This window comes from Euleptes europaea, chromosome 6, assembly GCF_029931775.1.
Source record: "Euleptes europaea isolate rEulEur1 chromosome 6, rEulEur1.hap1, whole genome shotgun sequence".
Taxonomy (NCBI): domain Eukaryota; kingdom Metazoa; phylum Chordata; class Lepidosauria; order Squamata; family Sphaerodactylidae; genus Euleptes; species Euleptes europaea.
In genome coordinates, this window is record NC_079317.1 from 3,919,384 (window position 1) to 3,936,983 (window position 17,600).

General features: G+C 44.4%; 1 protein-coding gene across 1 annotated transcript in view; it reads right to left on the reverse strand.

The window, feature by feature from the left end:
- Positions 1 to 966: 966 nt before the first annotated feature.
- LOC130478872 (zinc finger protein 420-like) overlaps positions 967 to 17,600 on the reverse strand; it is a 41,453-nt gene continuing 24,819 nt past the window's right edge. The window contains exons 10-11 of the mRNA XM_056851116.1: positions 11,061 to 11,310; positions 967 to 1,042 (exon numbers count right to left, since the gene is read on the reverse strand). Of these exons, the coding sequence (XP_056707094.1) occupies positions 967 to 1,042; positions 11,061 to 11,310 (326 nt within the window). The remainder of the gene's footprint in view (positions 1,043 to 11,060; positions 11,311 to 17,600) is intronic.

Sequence of the window (17,600 nt, forward strand, 5' to 3'; positions counted from 1 at the left end):
TGTTTGAGTGCTTGAGGAGGCTGTGTGATCTTTGCATGAACTTTCACTTAGGTGTTGACTGAGTTTTTGGTTGAGATTCCAGTATTCCGCGAGGGAGATGGCCTGCCTGCCTACTGATTGTTGTTAACTCCCTGTTCTACAGTCTAACCAAAGAGAGCTCTTACTCTGCGGTCATCCCTTTTCCCCGTGTTTCCTGTGTGATTGATGAGCCGACCTGCATAGGGACAGAAAGGTTTCCACTGTGCTAGAGATTCTGGGCGAAGGGGGAGGGGTTATAAGAGACAGACCTTTGTAGGTGCTTTGGGCCCCAGGTTTGCAGCATCTTGCCATTATTGACAAATCGAGAAAATCTCCTAGCTCCGAGTATGGGTCATGCATCAAGGGTACAATGCAGCCCCATGACATGTGTTGTGAAAAATTGGAAGAAATTGAGTAGTGCACAAGGGTTATCAAAAAAGCAGTTTATTTTCTTTTGCCAGGTAGCCTGGCCTCAGTTTGAGTTTGATGGAGAGACTAGATAGCCCCTGGAGGGCTCACTTGATTACTCTCTTCTCACCCTCATGGACCATTTTATGATCAGGACAGGGAAATACAGTGAAAAATGTGACGTTTCTTTGTTTTGGGAACTCCCGGGACAGCCCCATCTTGCAGCCAAGTGTGGTCTCGTCATTCCTCCTAAGGGAAATGGACTTCACACTGTTTCTTTGTGTCAAACCCCGAAGATTTTGCCACCCTGCATCGTTCCCCAGCCCAGCGCACCTCCAACTCCAGCAGCCCCACCGCTTCTGGGTTAAACTCCACTCCACAGCCCAGCGTTTCCCAGCACAGTGCATCTGTGCCTTCTCCAGCTAGAGCGCACCAACCCATTCAGCAACAACCTCCCTCTCTCCCGGCTTCTACTCCTGCCATAAACCAGGAGCAGCCTCTTCCCCAAGCACCATCCATTCCAGATTCCATCTCTCCCACTCAGCTTTCATCGGCCAGAGTGCCCCTGCCAGTCTCCAAGCCCCCAGTGCCCAGACGTTTGAAATCCTGATGCAGACTGGGGAACAGAAAGAAGGGAGAAAGACTGCCGCAGCTCTCCAGAGGTACATTGCAGAGAGTGACAGAAACGGGTGCAGAAAGTGGGGCCAGCTGTTTGGTTTTGAGTAGCGAGCTTTGTTACATGTCAGACAATTAAGGCTTCTGGCAAGATTAGGAAACTAGTGGTAGCATCAGACGGTTGGGTCCTTGGTATTGAAATAAAAGTCACACCGCACATTTTTTGCTTTGGGATTTTTCACTGGAGACTAAGGATTTATTTTTACAAACGCCCTGAGGGATTTTTCCTGTGCTGGAGCCCAGCAGCCTGTCTGCAAAGGATGACAGAGAAAATCACATCCTGAGGAGAGGAGCCCCGTGCCGCAGAAATGAGCAACAACCAAGGATCTGTGAGTTCAAAGGGGAACCCCTCCGTAGCTGTACCGCACATCAGCCAAACTTCCTTTCCAGTATGGAAATGGACAGTTGAATTTGCTTTAGCTGCAATTGGGGTCAGCCACGTTCTTGACAAAAATCCACCCGATGATAAGGACAGTGTGGACTTTAAAAACTTTAAAAAGGCTGATGCGCAAGCTCTTTGCCTAATGGTGAATGCAATTGCCCCAAATGAAAGCAGCATCATTTTAAGAAGTAATTCTGCAAAAGAGATGATGGCTGCGCTGAATGAAAAGTTTGGAGTTATTTCTGATAACCAGAAAATGATTCTCAAGGCAAATCTATTCTCAAGTAGAATGCCAGGAAATATTTCTCTCTTGCAACATTTAAAGAATATGCAAGATTTGGAATCAGAATTGACGTTTGCAGGAGGGCAAATTAGTGACGCCGACTTCCTCACAGTTTTTATTGGAAGCCTGCATCCAAAGTTTAATGCCGAAAAGCGGAACCTCTTGGGGAGAGAGGATTTAACTTACTAAACTGATCACTGCTCTTAAAACAGTTTGAAACAGACCGGAACCGAGAGAGTGAACTATCTCAAGGGATGTCTGTATTGCGTGTGAATTAGAAAAGAGCAGTTAAATTTTTTACCTGTGGCAGACTCGGCCACAAATCTTTTGAATGCAAACAAAGCGATTCCAGAGGAGGAATTCCCCCCTCTCGGCAAAGCCAAACTGAAAAGCCCGCCAATTCTAAACAAAGAGAGGACAGGCATCAGCGCCAGTCAGCCACAAGAGGGAGCCAAAGCCAAGGCAAACCTAAAAGACCACATCAACTTACAGTGTTGATGATTAAAAGTCAATCTAACAACGTTTTCTCAGCTAGAAATGATTCAAGACGTGTACAAAGGTTATTACTGGATGGTGGAGCAGACTGCCATACATGCGGAATAATGGAAGCATTTGATTTTATGGAGCCTTGCAATGAAATGCTCATAATGGCGAATGGTGAAAGATATGTGTGCACTCAGAAGGGAGAAGTTTCTGTTTCCATTCAAAGTCTTTGTGGAAATGTAATGGATTTGAAATTGCAAAATGTGTGTTATTTGCCAAACTCTAAGGAATGTTTACTATCTGTGAAAAGGCTAGTGAATGCTAATTTCGAAGTGACAATAAGGAAGGACGGATGCTGTTTATTTGACTCTCAAGGCAGAGAATATGAGGTGCTTTCAGTTGGTTCTCATTTTTGCTTGGAAAATGTTGCAGATCAGATAGAAAAATATAGTAATTCTGAAGGCAGTGTTAATTCTGATGGAGATGATTTTTATGAGGATGAAAGTGATGATGTTGATAATGAGGAATCAGAATGCTTAGCGGCTTTTAATGAAGGATTGACAGAGCAGAAGGCTGCAAATTGTGATCATAAAGACTGCCTATTCCAATGGCATGTAAAGCTTGCTCACAAAAACTTTAAGTCTGTGAAACAATTGCTGATTGGTTGTGGAGTGCCAGTTAAAGAATGCTTTAAGGATAACGAATGTTGTGAAGTTTCTCTCAGGGGAAAAGGAACAGCGCCTAGACATGTGCAGAAAGCAAGCAGTGTTAAGGCAGAGATTTTTAGAAGAAATACATTCTGATTTGATTGGCCCACTCAAGCCAACAGCAGGAGGGGCAAAATATGTTCTGCATTTCATAGACAGCACTTCAAGATTTGCATATGTGTACTTGTTGAAATCAAAGATTGAAGTAGCTGAAAGATTCAAAGCTTATGTCGCTCTGATGAGGAATACAATTGCTGTACACTGATAATGAGACTGAGTACCTTAATAGTGAAATGAAAGAGATTCTTAACTCTGAGGGAATAGAGCATGCAACATCAATTTAACAGAACTCTGATGCAGAGTGCAAGATGTCTTTTGCTACAGGGAGGTTTGCCTTACCCCTGCTGGGGAGAACGTGTAAATACAGCAGCCTACCTTTACAACAGGACAATTTCAAGTGCTATCAACATGACTCCATATGAGAAGTGGAATGGCAGGAGGCCTAGTCTGAAACATTTGAAAGCATTTGGATCTCGTGTATATGCATACATCCCAATGGAGAAAAGGGGGAAAATGGATCCTACTACCGAACTTGGAATTCTCGTAGGGTACCATCCCTTCTAAAAAGGGTACGGAGTGATGGACATAAAGACTTATAATGTGCAAGCGTTGAATGCAGTATACATAGATGAAAGAAATGTTATTAATGACAAACAAATTAATAACTTTAATGATCCAGAGGTGAGATTCCATTTATAGCATGGGATTACAATCCACCTGCTCCTGCAGAATGTCAAGAGGCTGCAGAATCAAAAGGGGTTGATCCCGGTGCTGATGAATCAGTCCAACCGTCTCAAACCTTAAGGAGATCTACAAGGACTACAAAAGGAATACCAGCAGAGAAACTGAGTCTCTTCACTGGAATGGACACCACGTGGAACCCTCAAGTTGGGACGAACTGCAGAAGTTGCCCGATGGGGAGCAGTCAAGATGGCTGAACGCAATCCAAGAAGAATTACATTCACTGCAGAAAAATAATACTTGGAAACTAACCAAACTCCCACGAAACAAGAAAGCAGTGGGATGCTGATGGATTTTCAAGATAAAGAAACAAGCTGATGGTACTGTTGACAAATACAAAGCAAGACTAGTTGCAAAAGGATTTACCCAGAAGTATGGAACTGACTGTTGGAATTTAAGACTGGTCATAGCAAGCAGGTAGATTGCTGTAATCTGAGTGACAGCCAGATGATAGCTGGTGTCACATGACTGCTCATGACTTAGCAGTAAAGCTGGACTGAACTGGATTAAACAGGATGAGATCTGACCACTGGGTGGCTAACTGTTGATTGGCTGCTGGACAGGGCCAGAAATGTATATATGTTGTACAGAATTTGTATAGATGTGGGTTGTGGAATATTGGTTGCCAAGCAGAGCACTTTGACACTGTTCATAAAGAGCACTTATTTATATGTGCTGAGTCTGCTGTGATTACTCATCTATTGCGCTGTATAGCGCTTCTTAACATACGCCAACACAGAAACTTATGCACCTGTGATTGGACACACGGCTATAAGGACCTTATTGAGTATAGCCGCCTCTAGGAATAAAGTGGTACTGCAACTGGATGTCAAAACAGCTTTCCTAAATGGAGAATTATCAGAGGAAATATACATGGAACTTTCACCAGGATTAAAGGACTGTGATACTAAAAACCAAGTTTGCAAACTTGAAAAGACTTTGTATGGGCTCAAACAATCTGCAAGAGCATGGAACCACAAACTCACCTCATTATTGAAAGCTCAAGGCTTTGAACAAGGAAACATAGAAAAATGTTTATTCAGGAGGAAAATGGATGATTGATGGGAATACATACTGACCTTTGTGGACGACATTCTCATATGTTGTGATACTGAAACAGCTGCAAAGCAAATTGCAGACAAACTGAATGAATCAGTAGAAGTGAAACTACTTGGACAAGTAAAGAATTATCTTGGAATGGAGATTAAAAGAAACCAAGACAATGAATTTTCAATCAGTCAAAGGAACAAAATACTGGAATTTCTACAATTCATGAACATGAAGGAGTGCAAGACCAAGAACACTCCACTTGACCCTTCATATATGGATCTAGACGGAGGTGAACTGTTGCCTAACAATCACAAATACCGAGAAGCTATTGGAAAACAACTATACTTGAGCAACGTTAGTAGACCGGACATAAGTGCAGCAGTTGGACTCCTAAGTAGAAGGACCAGCACACCTGCAGAACATGATTGGAATGCAATAAAACACCTCACACAATACTTAAAGAAAACTATTGATTTGAAGTTGAAGATAACTCCAAATGCTGAACTGAGACTGGTAGGATACATGGATGCTAGTTTAGGTGGTGACAGAACAGACAGCAAATCTACAAGCGGATATCTGTCCTACTTTGGAGAAAACCTGATCTCCTGGACCAGTCAGAAACAGCAAATTGTAGCAACATCTTCAACAGAAGCTGAATGCATAGCAGCCAAGGACGCATGTATAGAACTAGAAGAGATAATTGAACTGCTACGCGACTTTGGAATAGATGGACTAACACCTGCTACAATGTTTGAGGACAATCAAGAATGTGCAGCGCTACTGAGAGGCGAGAACTCTAAGAAAGGAAGAAAACTTCTTCGACTTAGGATGGACAGTGAAGGACAGACAAGAAAGAGGTCTTGTAAAAGTGAAGTACTGTGAAAGTAAAGAGATGGTGGCTGACATTTTGACGAAGCCACTGCCTAGACAACAGTTTGAATACTTACTTGATGGATTATGTTTACATGTCTGAATGTAACAGAACCTCGAAAAGGGGATTGTTGGGTTTTGAGTAGTGAGCTTTGTAACATGTCAGACAATTAAGGGTTAATGTTAAATGTAAGGATGCTGACCAGTTCAAAGAAATGATGTAATGTGTTAATCAGCCAAGTGGTCAGCAGAGTAGCCATTGCAAACGTGTTTGCTAGTCACGTACACAAGCAATCTGCATGTTATACTGCTTTTACTTCCAAACAAAAAGGATTTAAAAGCAGTAATCAGTTACCTTTTGGATACCAGCCTAAAAGGATGGAGAGGCAACCTTATGCTTTGAGAATGCCTACTCGTGTGTAAGCTAGTACCTGCCAGAGGCTTCTGGCAAGATTAGGAAACTTAGAATGTAGAAAGGGTTATTTTTTTTATTTCCAGTGAAACCCTACCCTTTGAGTTAATCTAGTAAAGATTGTTTTTGTTACTAAGACAGACGACTCTGTCTCTTCCTTTTGTGCGTGTGACTCACTTTACTATCAATAAGCCATGATCAACAGTCCATCCCTCAATGGTAGCAGTATTAATTAATAAGTCAGTTCCAGAATTTAACACCAGCCATGCCTTGGGAGAAAATCAGTGCAAGGAACAAGGGACGGGAGGTTGCCAACCCAGATGTGGACTTATGCCCAATTGGAAGAAGCCTCGAAAGCAGCCAGTGCCAGGAGGGCTGAAGAAAACTTTCCCAGCATCAAAGCCAGATCTTTGTTGCTTTCTTGGAGGGTCCAGCCAGCCAGAGGGTCTTAACTGGTATACCATTAAATTGCATAGCTGTAAAGTAATTTCCTGATCTCCAGTGCGTTATTCTTGATCAGACATACCTGGGTCAACGTTTTCTAGGCACAACAATGACCTTCTATTTCCCTATTATTATTTATTTATTTGTTAAATTTATAGCCTGCCCTCATTCCCAGTCAAAGTTGTTCTCAAGGCAGGTTTCATGATCCTAGGCCTAAATGCGGCCTACAGGCCCTAGGTAAAGGTAAAGGTCCCCTGTGCAAGCACTGGGTCATTCCTGACCCATAGGGTGACGTCACATCCTGACGTTTACTAGGCAGACTTTGTTTATGGGTTGGTTTGCCAGTGCCTTCCCCAGTCATCTTCCCTTTACCGCCAGCAAGCTGGGTACTCATTTTACCGACCTCGGAAGGATGGAAGGCTGAGTCAACCTTGAGCCGGCTACCTGAAACCAACTTCCGTCGGGATCAAACTCAGGTCGTGAGCAGAGCTTGGACTGCAGTACTGCAGCTTACCACTCTGTGCCACAGGGCTCCTCATACAGGACCTAGGGAGGCCTATATTAAAGTAGGTGCCATGCCTACATCTCCCAGGTACCCTCTGGGCCTTGTGACTGGTGGAAGAGGATTTGAAGGCTAGGTTCCAGTCGGGTAAGGAGTGGTGACTGGGGAGAAGGAAATAATGCCTTGTCTGAAAAGGGAGGGGGTGTGCACTCCTATGAAGCAGGGCTGGGGAGAGGCTGCTGCAGACAGAAGGATCCCTCATCCAGGAAGGGGTGAGTTAGTTTGAGGCCTAGTGCCAGGAGACAGCTAGGGACAGGTGAGTTAGCCTGAGGCCTAGTGCCAGGAGACCGCTGGGGCAGTAGATAGATGCGTTAGGGTTTTTGTTTGATTGCCTGCCTTTACTGGTTTTGTCGTCCTATTGTGGCTTGAGTTATCATTATTATTAGACCTTTTTGTTACTCTGTCTGGGTCCTCACGCCTCATTTGGTCACCTAGAAAGTACACCCTGTTGGGAGAAGAAGCAGCCAGAGGCAGGGAGGGTGCTCTGGGCCTTCTTGAGTTAGGCTCACACCAGAGTGGTGGCAGCTACTGAAGATCCCCATTCCTCTCTCTTACCTGACAGCAGGTAATAACAATCATAATAAAATCATATGTATCTAAAATTCATAAGTAATCAATAAAATTCATAAAACCATTCAATACAGTTAACAAGATGGTACTCATATAATTACAGGCCATTGGAGGCCCGGCCAAGCAGCCAAATCCTCATGACAGAAGCCCCGAGGGACAGGAGAGGGAGGCCAATAACAATGACAACCTGTGGTTGCCCTCAATTGTAGGCCTGGTGGAAAAGCTCTGTTTTACAGGTCCTGCAGAACTTCTGAAGGTCCCATAGGGCCCTGATGTTACTTGGAAGAACATTCCACCAGGCTGGGGCCAGGGCCTTGTTGGATGTTGCCCTATTGTTGCTGGTTGTGAAGGGCCCCCCATAACAGTTCAAGCTTCAGGGCCTCAAAAATGTAGGTCCGCCACTGGCAACCATAAAACCAAAATATTTGGGACCATGGGAGAGAGGTTGCCTCCTTCCTCTGGGGCTGGGTGGGGCAGCTTCCTATGCGCGGCCCCCCTGCAAGAGAGACCAGCTGGAGAGATGCTGAAAAGGGGAAAGAAGACCACGGGGGAAGGAAACTTTTCTGCCCAAATCTTCAGGGCTTGTTATGGCAGGCACTCTCTCCTCCATCTGCGAACTACACTTGTCCAGGCACTGACGCATGTTAAAGGGACTGGAAGTTTTCCCAAGAAAGGGCAAGAAAGACTCCATATTTCTCTCCTCTTCGTGTAAGGATGAGACCTTCAGGGAAGAGGGAGCTGGGTAAAAGTGACATCAAGATTTTAAACGGATCCTCATGAATTCATATGATTTTTACACTGAAACAAAATAGAACCACCATCAGCTTAGTCTATGGGCTGCACCACAAATGTCAGGCATCCACTGCTTCACAGGCCTGCAATGGCACAAAAACCTAGATCCAAAGCACGGATCCTCCCTCCCCTACCCAAACTTCGCCCTCCTCAGGCTCCACCCCGAAAAACCTCCTGCTGATGACAAAGAGGGACCTGGCAACCCTGTTCCTACAGGAGAGGCCAGCTGGAGAGATGCTGAAAAGGGAAAGAAGGCTGCGGGGGAAGGAAACCTTTTCTGCCCAAATCGTCAGGGATTGTTACGGCACTTTGTTCCCCAGCTGCGAACTACACTTTTCCAGGCATTGACGCATGTTAAAGGGACTGGAAGTTTTTCAAAGAGAGGGCCAGAAAGATTTCATATAATTGAAATAAAGTATGTATTAAAATACCATAAAGTAACTTGCAGCTCCCAACTTTGCAAACAGTCAATGCCATCCGGCAGAACCTGTAGATGTCAGACGGCAATGGAGTAATTATCTCAGTAATTGACACAGAAAACAATAAACCTTACTGCACATGGAGCATTACAGTGCTCAAAAATGAAGTGGTTCCCTGGTAGGTGGGCCCACATTAACACCCCATATTGCACATCGGATGTACTTTTCCAAAACCATTAGTTCCACAAGGGATCTTCCCATGCATCCCAGCAACACAAAAGCAATTCTACTGAGCCAGGTGACATTGTGAAGAGGGGTATTCCTGGGGAGGGGCTACCAGACAAATTTTAAGAGAGTGGAATCTCACTCACTCTCTGAGTGAAGCGTCTTGGGTGAGCAACTTTTGTCTATTTGCCTATTTGGGCCCCTTTGCCTGGCGGAGGCTGGCAAGGTGCCCTGAAAGTGGCAAGGTTGTCTGCATTCTGACCCAGATAGGAGCCTCCCACTCCTCGGTGCTAGGCATTGAGGGCTGGAACTCCTTGACAACAACCCCCCCCCCAAATCAAAACCCCAATTTTTTCCCAAAATCTCTAGGGTTACTTTCCTGCACCCTGCACTGACATTGGCCATGGTACAATGCACAGTAAAATGGTGAGGGTGCTGCTGAGGGTGGAAAGCAGCAACCTATAGGTCCATGCGTGCCCTCTTCTTTCCCAGGCAGATGAGCTTGCCAGGGCCAAGAACATTTCCCTTAGATTGCAGGGAATTCTGGGGTTGTGGTGGGGCATCCCCTACCGGCTCTCTCCTAAAACTGGCCTCACCCATTGACTTTATGGCATAGTTCAGTTGCGGAACTCCCTGCCCCAAGATGTGGTGATGGCTGCCAGCCTTGAAGGCTTTAACAGGGGAGTGGACATGTTCATGGAGAAGAGGGCTGTCCATGGCTACTAGTCAAAATGGATACTAGTCATGATAAAAAGGTAAAGGTCCCCTGTGCAAGCACCGGGTCGTTCCTGACCCATGGGGTGACATCACATCCCGATGTTTTCTAGGCAGACTTTGTTTACGGGGTGGTTTGCCAGTGCCTTCCCCAGTCATCATCCTTGATGCATAACTATTTTCTCCAGGATCAGAGGAGCAGGCCTGTTATATTAGGTGCTGTGGAACACAGGCAGGATGGTGCTGTTATGTATGTAGGTAGTTAGATGGTAAGCAGGGGGGAAACCTTAGGAGCTTGAGTCCAGGACAAAGGATCCTAACCCTGCTTGCACCATTGGCCCAAACCGGCACATGCCATTGGCCCTAAGCCAGCAGGTGCCATTGGCCTCAGGCAGGTTGTCCCCCCCTATCACGGATCGGGGGGGAGTGGCCGCAGGCGGCCAGGGGGGCATATAAGCAGGGCCTGTTCACTGTATTCTTCAGTTCTGTTCTGTTCACAATAAAAGTGTTGTTGTTGGAACTCAGTCTCGACCTCGTGTGTCCTCCCCACACAGACTTAACAGGTGCTGCTGCAGTTGTCTTGTTTGGGGGCTTCCTAGAGGCACCTGGTTGGCCACTGTGTGAACAGACTGCTGGACTTGATGGGCCTCGGTCTGATCCAGCAGGGCTTTTTTTTTTAAATTTGTAGGGTTTGTTTGTTTGTTTTATCTCGCACATACAAAACAATTTGTAACTATTTAACATCACACATTATGAGGAATTGGATCAAGAGGTAATGACTTTAAGAATGGTTGGTTAAACATTTACCCATTGGAGCATATTGAGTAGTTAAAACAGGTATTTAAAATCGGAAAAAGCCAACATATCAAATTTTTCTAGGATTGGAAACCATGTTTCTAAGAAAAGTGACTCGTGGTTGGGGTTTTCCATTTGCTGTACCTTTTCTGATATTTTTTTCCATAATCAGGAAGTCTTTAATACAATTCAACCACATAGAAACTGTGAGAGGATTTTTGTTTCTCCATTGTGATGCTATTATTATTTTTGCTATAGAAATAAGAATTTGTATGAGCTGGATTCTAATCTTGGGAATTTTGGGATCATATCCTTGATTTAATAGTATGAGTTCTGGTTGTTTTGATATGGAATAACCTGTGAGTAAGAGGATTTCTCTTAGAATATCGTCCCAAAAAGAATTAATGTGTTTGCATGACCACCAACAATGTAGGTAGGTACCCAGAGTACCGCAATTTTTCCAACACTTTGGAGAGAAGGAGAAAAGCCTTTTGATCACGGGACTCCTCCTGAGGGGCCAACAGCATCTCCTGATGGTGCTGAGAGGCATTCTCCTCCTCCCACTCACACTGGCGTAGCATCTGATTGGCTACATCAGCAAGAAGCACCACACGCCTCCTCCTGTTCCCAAAGTTTGCTGGCCATCTTGCTGGTGACTGATGTTCTGCCAGGCGTTCCAACTCCTCATCATCCTTCTCACCTTAAAATGCAAAATAATGTAAACAAGCAACAAATTGTCATGGCAAAAATACAGCTTTCAAGGCAGAGAATGTATGACTGTCCCACGCGCTTCCCATGTGGCCAGAAAAACTGATCAACAAGCAGTGTGGCCTGGATTCTGTGACCAAACGCAGCCTCTTGAAACCTCATGGAAAAGTGGACGTTTGGGTTCAAACACAGACAGATCACATTGCTTCTTGCCATGGTCTTTTTAACAGTTGCATTATCAGTACCGCAAGTCTGGCAATGCAGCATAGTCCAAAAAGAATAATTAATGTCTGCAGAATTTGGAGGGGGACGTTGTGGCAAACACCAGAGAACCCCAATGCCATGGACTGCTTTAAATAAACCAGGCGTATACCTCCTAACAAGGCAACATCAATTTCAGGAGAGCATAGCGGGATAACCGCTTGCCCAGCTGGTGAATCCCCTCACATTTTTCTGGTGAGAGTTCATGATGGAGCAGCGGGTGGTTCTCCATTGTGGCGGTCACCATGGACATCCGTTTCTGAAATGGAAGTAATTTTGAAAGGCGCACTGTTCAAGGGAAGGTAAAAAGTTGTTTTCCCACCCTAGTGGAACGAACGGTGTGTGCATACGCATACGTTGGAAGCAGAAGTGGACGCTGCTTTGACCCCCAAAGGCAATGCCAATCAGAGTGACCCCCATTCACAGAAGGGGAGGGAGCCCATCCGTCCCCATTGGCCCTATCTGGCTGGGGTCCTTCAATATGTCCCCATTAACCTTTGTTGGTGGTCATGTGGCAAAGTAAAAATAAATTCTGGGTCAAAGTACATCAGGAAATTTAAAAAATACTGAAAGTTAAATTTCCATTAGACCCAAAGACAATGGCTTTTAGGTATTATCCCAGTGGCAGGTGAAAAAAATAAACAAGATTTGTTTAGATATACGACCACAGTGGCAAGAGTGATAATTGCATTTCACTGGAAATCAGAAGTAATGCCGTTAACAGACAATTGGTGGGAGAAACTAGCTGACTATGCAGTGATGGCCGGACTGACAGACACTGTCAATAAAACACTGATGGAGGAATTTCGAGGGAGCTGGAGACCATATTATGAATGTGTGTCTAACCAACCGCTGTGAAACAAGCCTGTAGAAGGGAAGCTTTTGTTATTATCCCAATATATATATATATTTTTTAATAAATTTTATTGGTTTTTTAAAACTATAAATTCTCCATAATTTTGACAACAGTGTAAAAATAATATCACAATCACAATTATATTGAATGTTGTCTTAATTACCATTAAACATAAAGAAAAATAAAGCGACTTCCCCATCACCTCCATCTACCTCTTAATAAAGTGTTATTATCCTTCGTTAACATATACTGATCCTAGCATTAATTTCATTCTAAAGTTTCATGTTATATATAATTTTACATTTTGGATCAGAATAAAAAGTAACCTTCATTATTCCCAAATCTTGTACATTGTTACAGTGATTCCTTCAATTCTCCCCTCTAGTTTCTCCAACTCCACCAGTTCTAACAGTAAAATGATTTAATCCCTTTATTCTGAAACCTTTGTCCCTTTCTATTTGGCTACCTCAAATTGCAGCCATTATAACATAAATTTAATCATACTAAACAACATTCTCTCCGGTATTTTGGGGATTCCTGTTTAATCAATCTTATTTCAGTGTAAATCATATCCCAAATCCATATCAAAAGTCCACCCATTCCAATATACCTTTATATCAATTGATAATCTATATAAGGAGGACTTATTTTTATATTCCCAAAATGATGTCTTAATCTTAATTCCACTGCATCATTAATAGCCATGCCACCCGTCCACACTATCAAAGCCTTTGGATCCAGCAATCATGTTTAAATCAATCCTTTAACCATGGTCTAATACTTCCTTCTGTAACTGAAATAGGACAGTCAGGTATGGGAACAGGATTTCTTTGTTCTCTCTCATTTCCTCAGACAGGGTACGTATCCAAAAATAACTCTTTCTGGGCTTCATCTCCATCGTGGCTTCAATCTGTATTCCTTGACCTGCTCTCTTCTTCCTTATATCCACACGTCGTTCCATGACTTTTTAAAATGAAAAGTCCATTTCTTGTATGTCTGATCTCTTTATCGCCGGCTGGTTGCTTTCTTGAACTTCTGTCTTCTTCTTTGTATCCTTGTATTCTTCCATGACTTTTGGGGCAGAAGAGTCCATTGCTTGTATGTCTGTATTTGTGGTCATCGTTTGAATTTTCAAGACTTTTATGTCTTCTATAACCAGATCCAACTTCTGATTGCATACCTGTGATGATTGGTCAAGAGTCGTCATCATTGAAATCAGTTGAGCCATCTGTGTTGAAATCTGTTTTAATTGTTTAATTGTCGCCTCAGAATGTTTAGCAAGCATGTCCTGTACTTTTTTTTCCATGGTTGAATTCTGTAAAATTCCCTTTGATTTCATAGGAGCAGGGCTATGTATTAAGCCAGATCAGGGGGAGGTTCCAGAATATGTAACTTAATTAAAAATTTGCTGGTCATCTAGCAGGAGTCCATCACATATAGTTGATAGAGAATACTTCATTGACCAACTTAATATCTTTTTCGGGTTGAAAAAATAAGTATTTAAACTTAAAAAGAAAACGTTTTTAAAATTGAAAATACCAACGAGTTTCCAGACGCTCTAGATCGGCTAAGCCAGGAAGTATTTCAGGAATTGCCTCATCGTGGACCTTCTATCGTCTCTTCTCTGTGGTTATTACCTTCAGGAATGGTTTTGAAGTAACACGAGTAAGACGAATTTCCGGTCTTACGACCTTCTTCCTGTTGATTTTGTAGAGGAGTGGAGAGGGGTGTTGGGTAAAGCACAGAGTCTTCCGGTCAAAGAATCCTCTTAGTTGTAGACGTGGCTGGAGGGCCCCATGCAAATTCTCAAAGATTTCTCCCTCCCCTTCCTTTAAGAACGCGTCGGATTGGCAGATCTTACGTCAATCATTCAGGCTCGTTGTTTTAGTTAAAGTTGATCAATTTGATAAGGCTCTTGCTGCTTTGTCTGATGGATCTCATACAGCAAAATCATCCAGTTCAATTAAGGGAGAAAAGCAGTTACCAGGAATGTTTTCTTCAACCCCCTGTTATTTGATAACGCCAGTGAAAGACGAAGGGTTCTTATCTACTCACTTGGGCGCCCGGAGGTGAGGCTTTAATCTTGATATAGTCCTTATGATGTTTATAGGGTGCTGGAGGGTAGAGTCTAAAGCCGAAGTTGCGCGCTGGCGATTTCAATCCCTTCGTGCCCACGGGACCAAACGTCTGAAACTCCGGGGGACTTAGTAAGCTCCCTCGGAGTATTCAGGAGGTCAGACCGCATATATGGCTGCAGGGAATTCCTGCCTCTCAGCCCACTTGCAAGGGCTGGGTTGGGGTGTGGTAAAACACCCCAAATTACACGCAAACTTGGATTCTTTCCCAGGAGCTCCTGGGAAGACGTAGCACTCAGCCCAGCTCAGCACCGGAAGTCCTTATTATCCCAATATATTAAGCAGCATTTGTGCCACCCTCTCTAGGGCTGAATCAAGAGGTAACATTGGTGGAGGGACTCCTTACCTTTATTTGGAAACATTTGGGTCAGGGGTCATTGGCAGCCTCGTTCCATCAGGGTCCGCTTCCTAGCTGCCATTAATTACTGGGGGGAGGAAGAACAGCACTCTCAGGCCTAAAATCAGCAGTCGGGGGAAGTCCTTTGTGCATAGGGGAAAAAACAAATGTATTAACTATGGGGAAAACCCCCTAAACGTAGAGGGGACTGGGCAGAGGGGATTTTTGCCCTCAACATTAGAATCAAAGGAAAATTTGCCCAAATTCATGGGGGTGGAGGTCCTTTGAGTTTATAGTTGGCAGGTCGTGAGTGAACAACCCCTCAGAACCTGGGGCCACCGCGGGGGTTGTTGGTCTGCATGGTTCAGTTACAACCACGAGGCCCATGCTCCATTAAACCCATATAGGTCTGACGGTAGCATCAATTCGGAAGATCCTGTGCAGCTCACTGTAGTGTGGGCAGGTTTGGGGTGAATTTCCTGATGCGTTATTGTAGGCCACCACACTCTTATAGTCCTGCCTTAGCGCCTTTGATTTTGTCCTGTGCTCTAACGCCGTCCGCTTCTGTCCCCTCTGCTCCACTCGCTCAGCAATTTTTGCAAAAAGCATCAATCTTACGGGGAGAGGTGGACAAAGCCCTCTGCTCCTTCTCCTAGTCTAAAATGGCGAGAAAATCCAGCGTCTCCCACTCTCTCCAGGAAACACCGCAGACTCCGATGGCCCTGTTGATCTCTGCCATTGTGCCCAAAACGTCCAAGCTGGGGAATCACAAAGATCACAGAGGTAGAACGGAGACAGAAAGTTATCCTGAGAATAGACAGCCTTGAAAATGACATCCAAGCTAACCTCCCTCGGGCCCAGAATTATTCCCAAATTCCCTCAAAGTTCCCTCCCGCAGCTGGAACCAAGGAATACAACCAGTGGTTTGTCAGCGCTGATCACAAGGGGATTCTCTGAATGCCAATAGGCCAGAGTGCCCGGGTGCGGCATTTTCTAACACACTGACTTTTTCACTGGTGTGGAGGAGTGGGAAACACTCAAAATGGTGGCTAAAATGGCAGGAAAATTTCAACATCAAACCCAATACGCTTAAACACAGTCACCAAATTCCAAAAATTATCAGCAAAAGAAACTCTCTGTACCTCTGCAGCACCCTGAATGAAATGCCTAAACTCCTGGATCCACCACAGAAAAAGGGGGGGGTTATTGTGGGGTATCTGCTTGGATGGTATCTTGGACAACAAGATGGCTTCCTGCAGCGAGCATAAGAATCCAAGACAATCCATGCTGGATCAGACCAAGGCCCATCAAGTCCACCAGTCAGTTCACACAGTGGCCAAACAGCTGCCTCTAGGAGGCCCACAAAGACGACGGCTGTAGCAGCATTATCCTGCCTGTGTTCCACAGCACCTAACAGAATAGGCAAGCTCCTCTGAAACTGGAGAGAATAGGTATGCATCATGGCTAGTATTCATTTTGACTAGTATCCATGGATACCCATATCCTCCATGAACACATCCGCTCCCCTCTTAAAGCCTTCCAAGTTGGCAGCCAGTACCAAATCCTGGGGCAGGGAGTTTCACAATTTAACTATGCATTGTATGATTAGGGGCCCCGTGGAGCAGAGTGGTAAGCTGCAGTACTGCAGTCCAAGCTCTGCTTACGACCTGATTTCGATCCCTACAGAAGTTGGTTTCAGGTAGCTGGCTCAAGGTTGACTCAGCCTTCTATCCTTCCAAGGTCGGTAAAATGAGTACCCAGCTTGCTGGGGGTAAAGGGAAGATGACTGGGGAAGGCACTGGCAAACCACCCCGTAAACAAAGTCTGCCTAGTAAACGTCAGGATGGATGTGACGTCACCCTATGGATCAGGAATGACCTGGTGCTTGCACAGGGGACCTTTACCTTTTATGATGAAGTACTTCCTTTTATCTACTTTGAATCTCTCACCCTCCAGCTTCAGCACATGACCCTGCATTCTGGTATTATGAGAAAAGGAGAAAAGCTTTCTCCATACCATGCATAATTTTTTAGACCTCTATCATGTCTCCCCTTAATTGCCTTCTTTCTAAGCTAAACAGCCCTAAGCGTTTTAATCACTACTCTTGTTTTCAGCACCTTCTCAACCTCTGCAATATCCTTTTTTTGGTATGGTGACCAGAACTGTACACAGTGTTCCAAGTGTGCTCTCGCCATAGATTTGTACAAGGGCAGTATGATCGCAGCAGTTTTATTCTCTATTTACCTTTTTCACAGCAGCCACACACTACCACCCCAAGATCTCCTTCTTGGTCTGTAGCTGCCAGCACAGATCCCATCAGAGCATATGAAGATGGGTCTTTTTGTCCCAATATGCATCACTTTACACTTGCTCGCACTGAATCTCGTTTGCCATTGTAATACCCATTCCTCCAGTTTGCCCATTCCTCCAGAGATCTTTCTGGAGACCTTCACAGTCCATTTTTGTTTTAACCACCCAAAATAATTTGGTATAATTTGCAAACTGGGTGGAAGGTTGGCTTGGGCAGAAGAGGGAGGGGAGACCAGAGTGTGCGGCAGAGGGGCATGGACTCTTGATAATATAATTTTATTTCTAGGACCGCAAATGAATCGACACCTGTATTAATCTTTCTATCCCTTATTGAAACAGGGAAAGGTTCTTTTTATTCAACAAGACAGTATACAATAGACAAC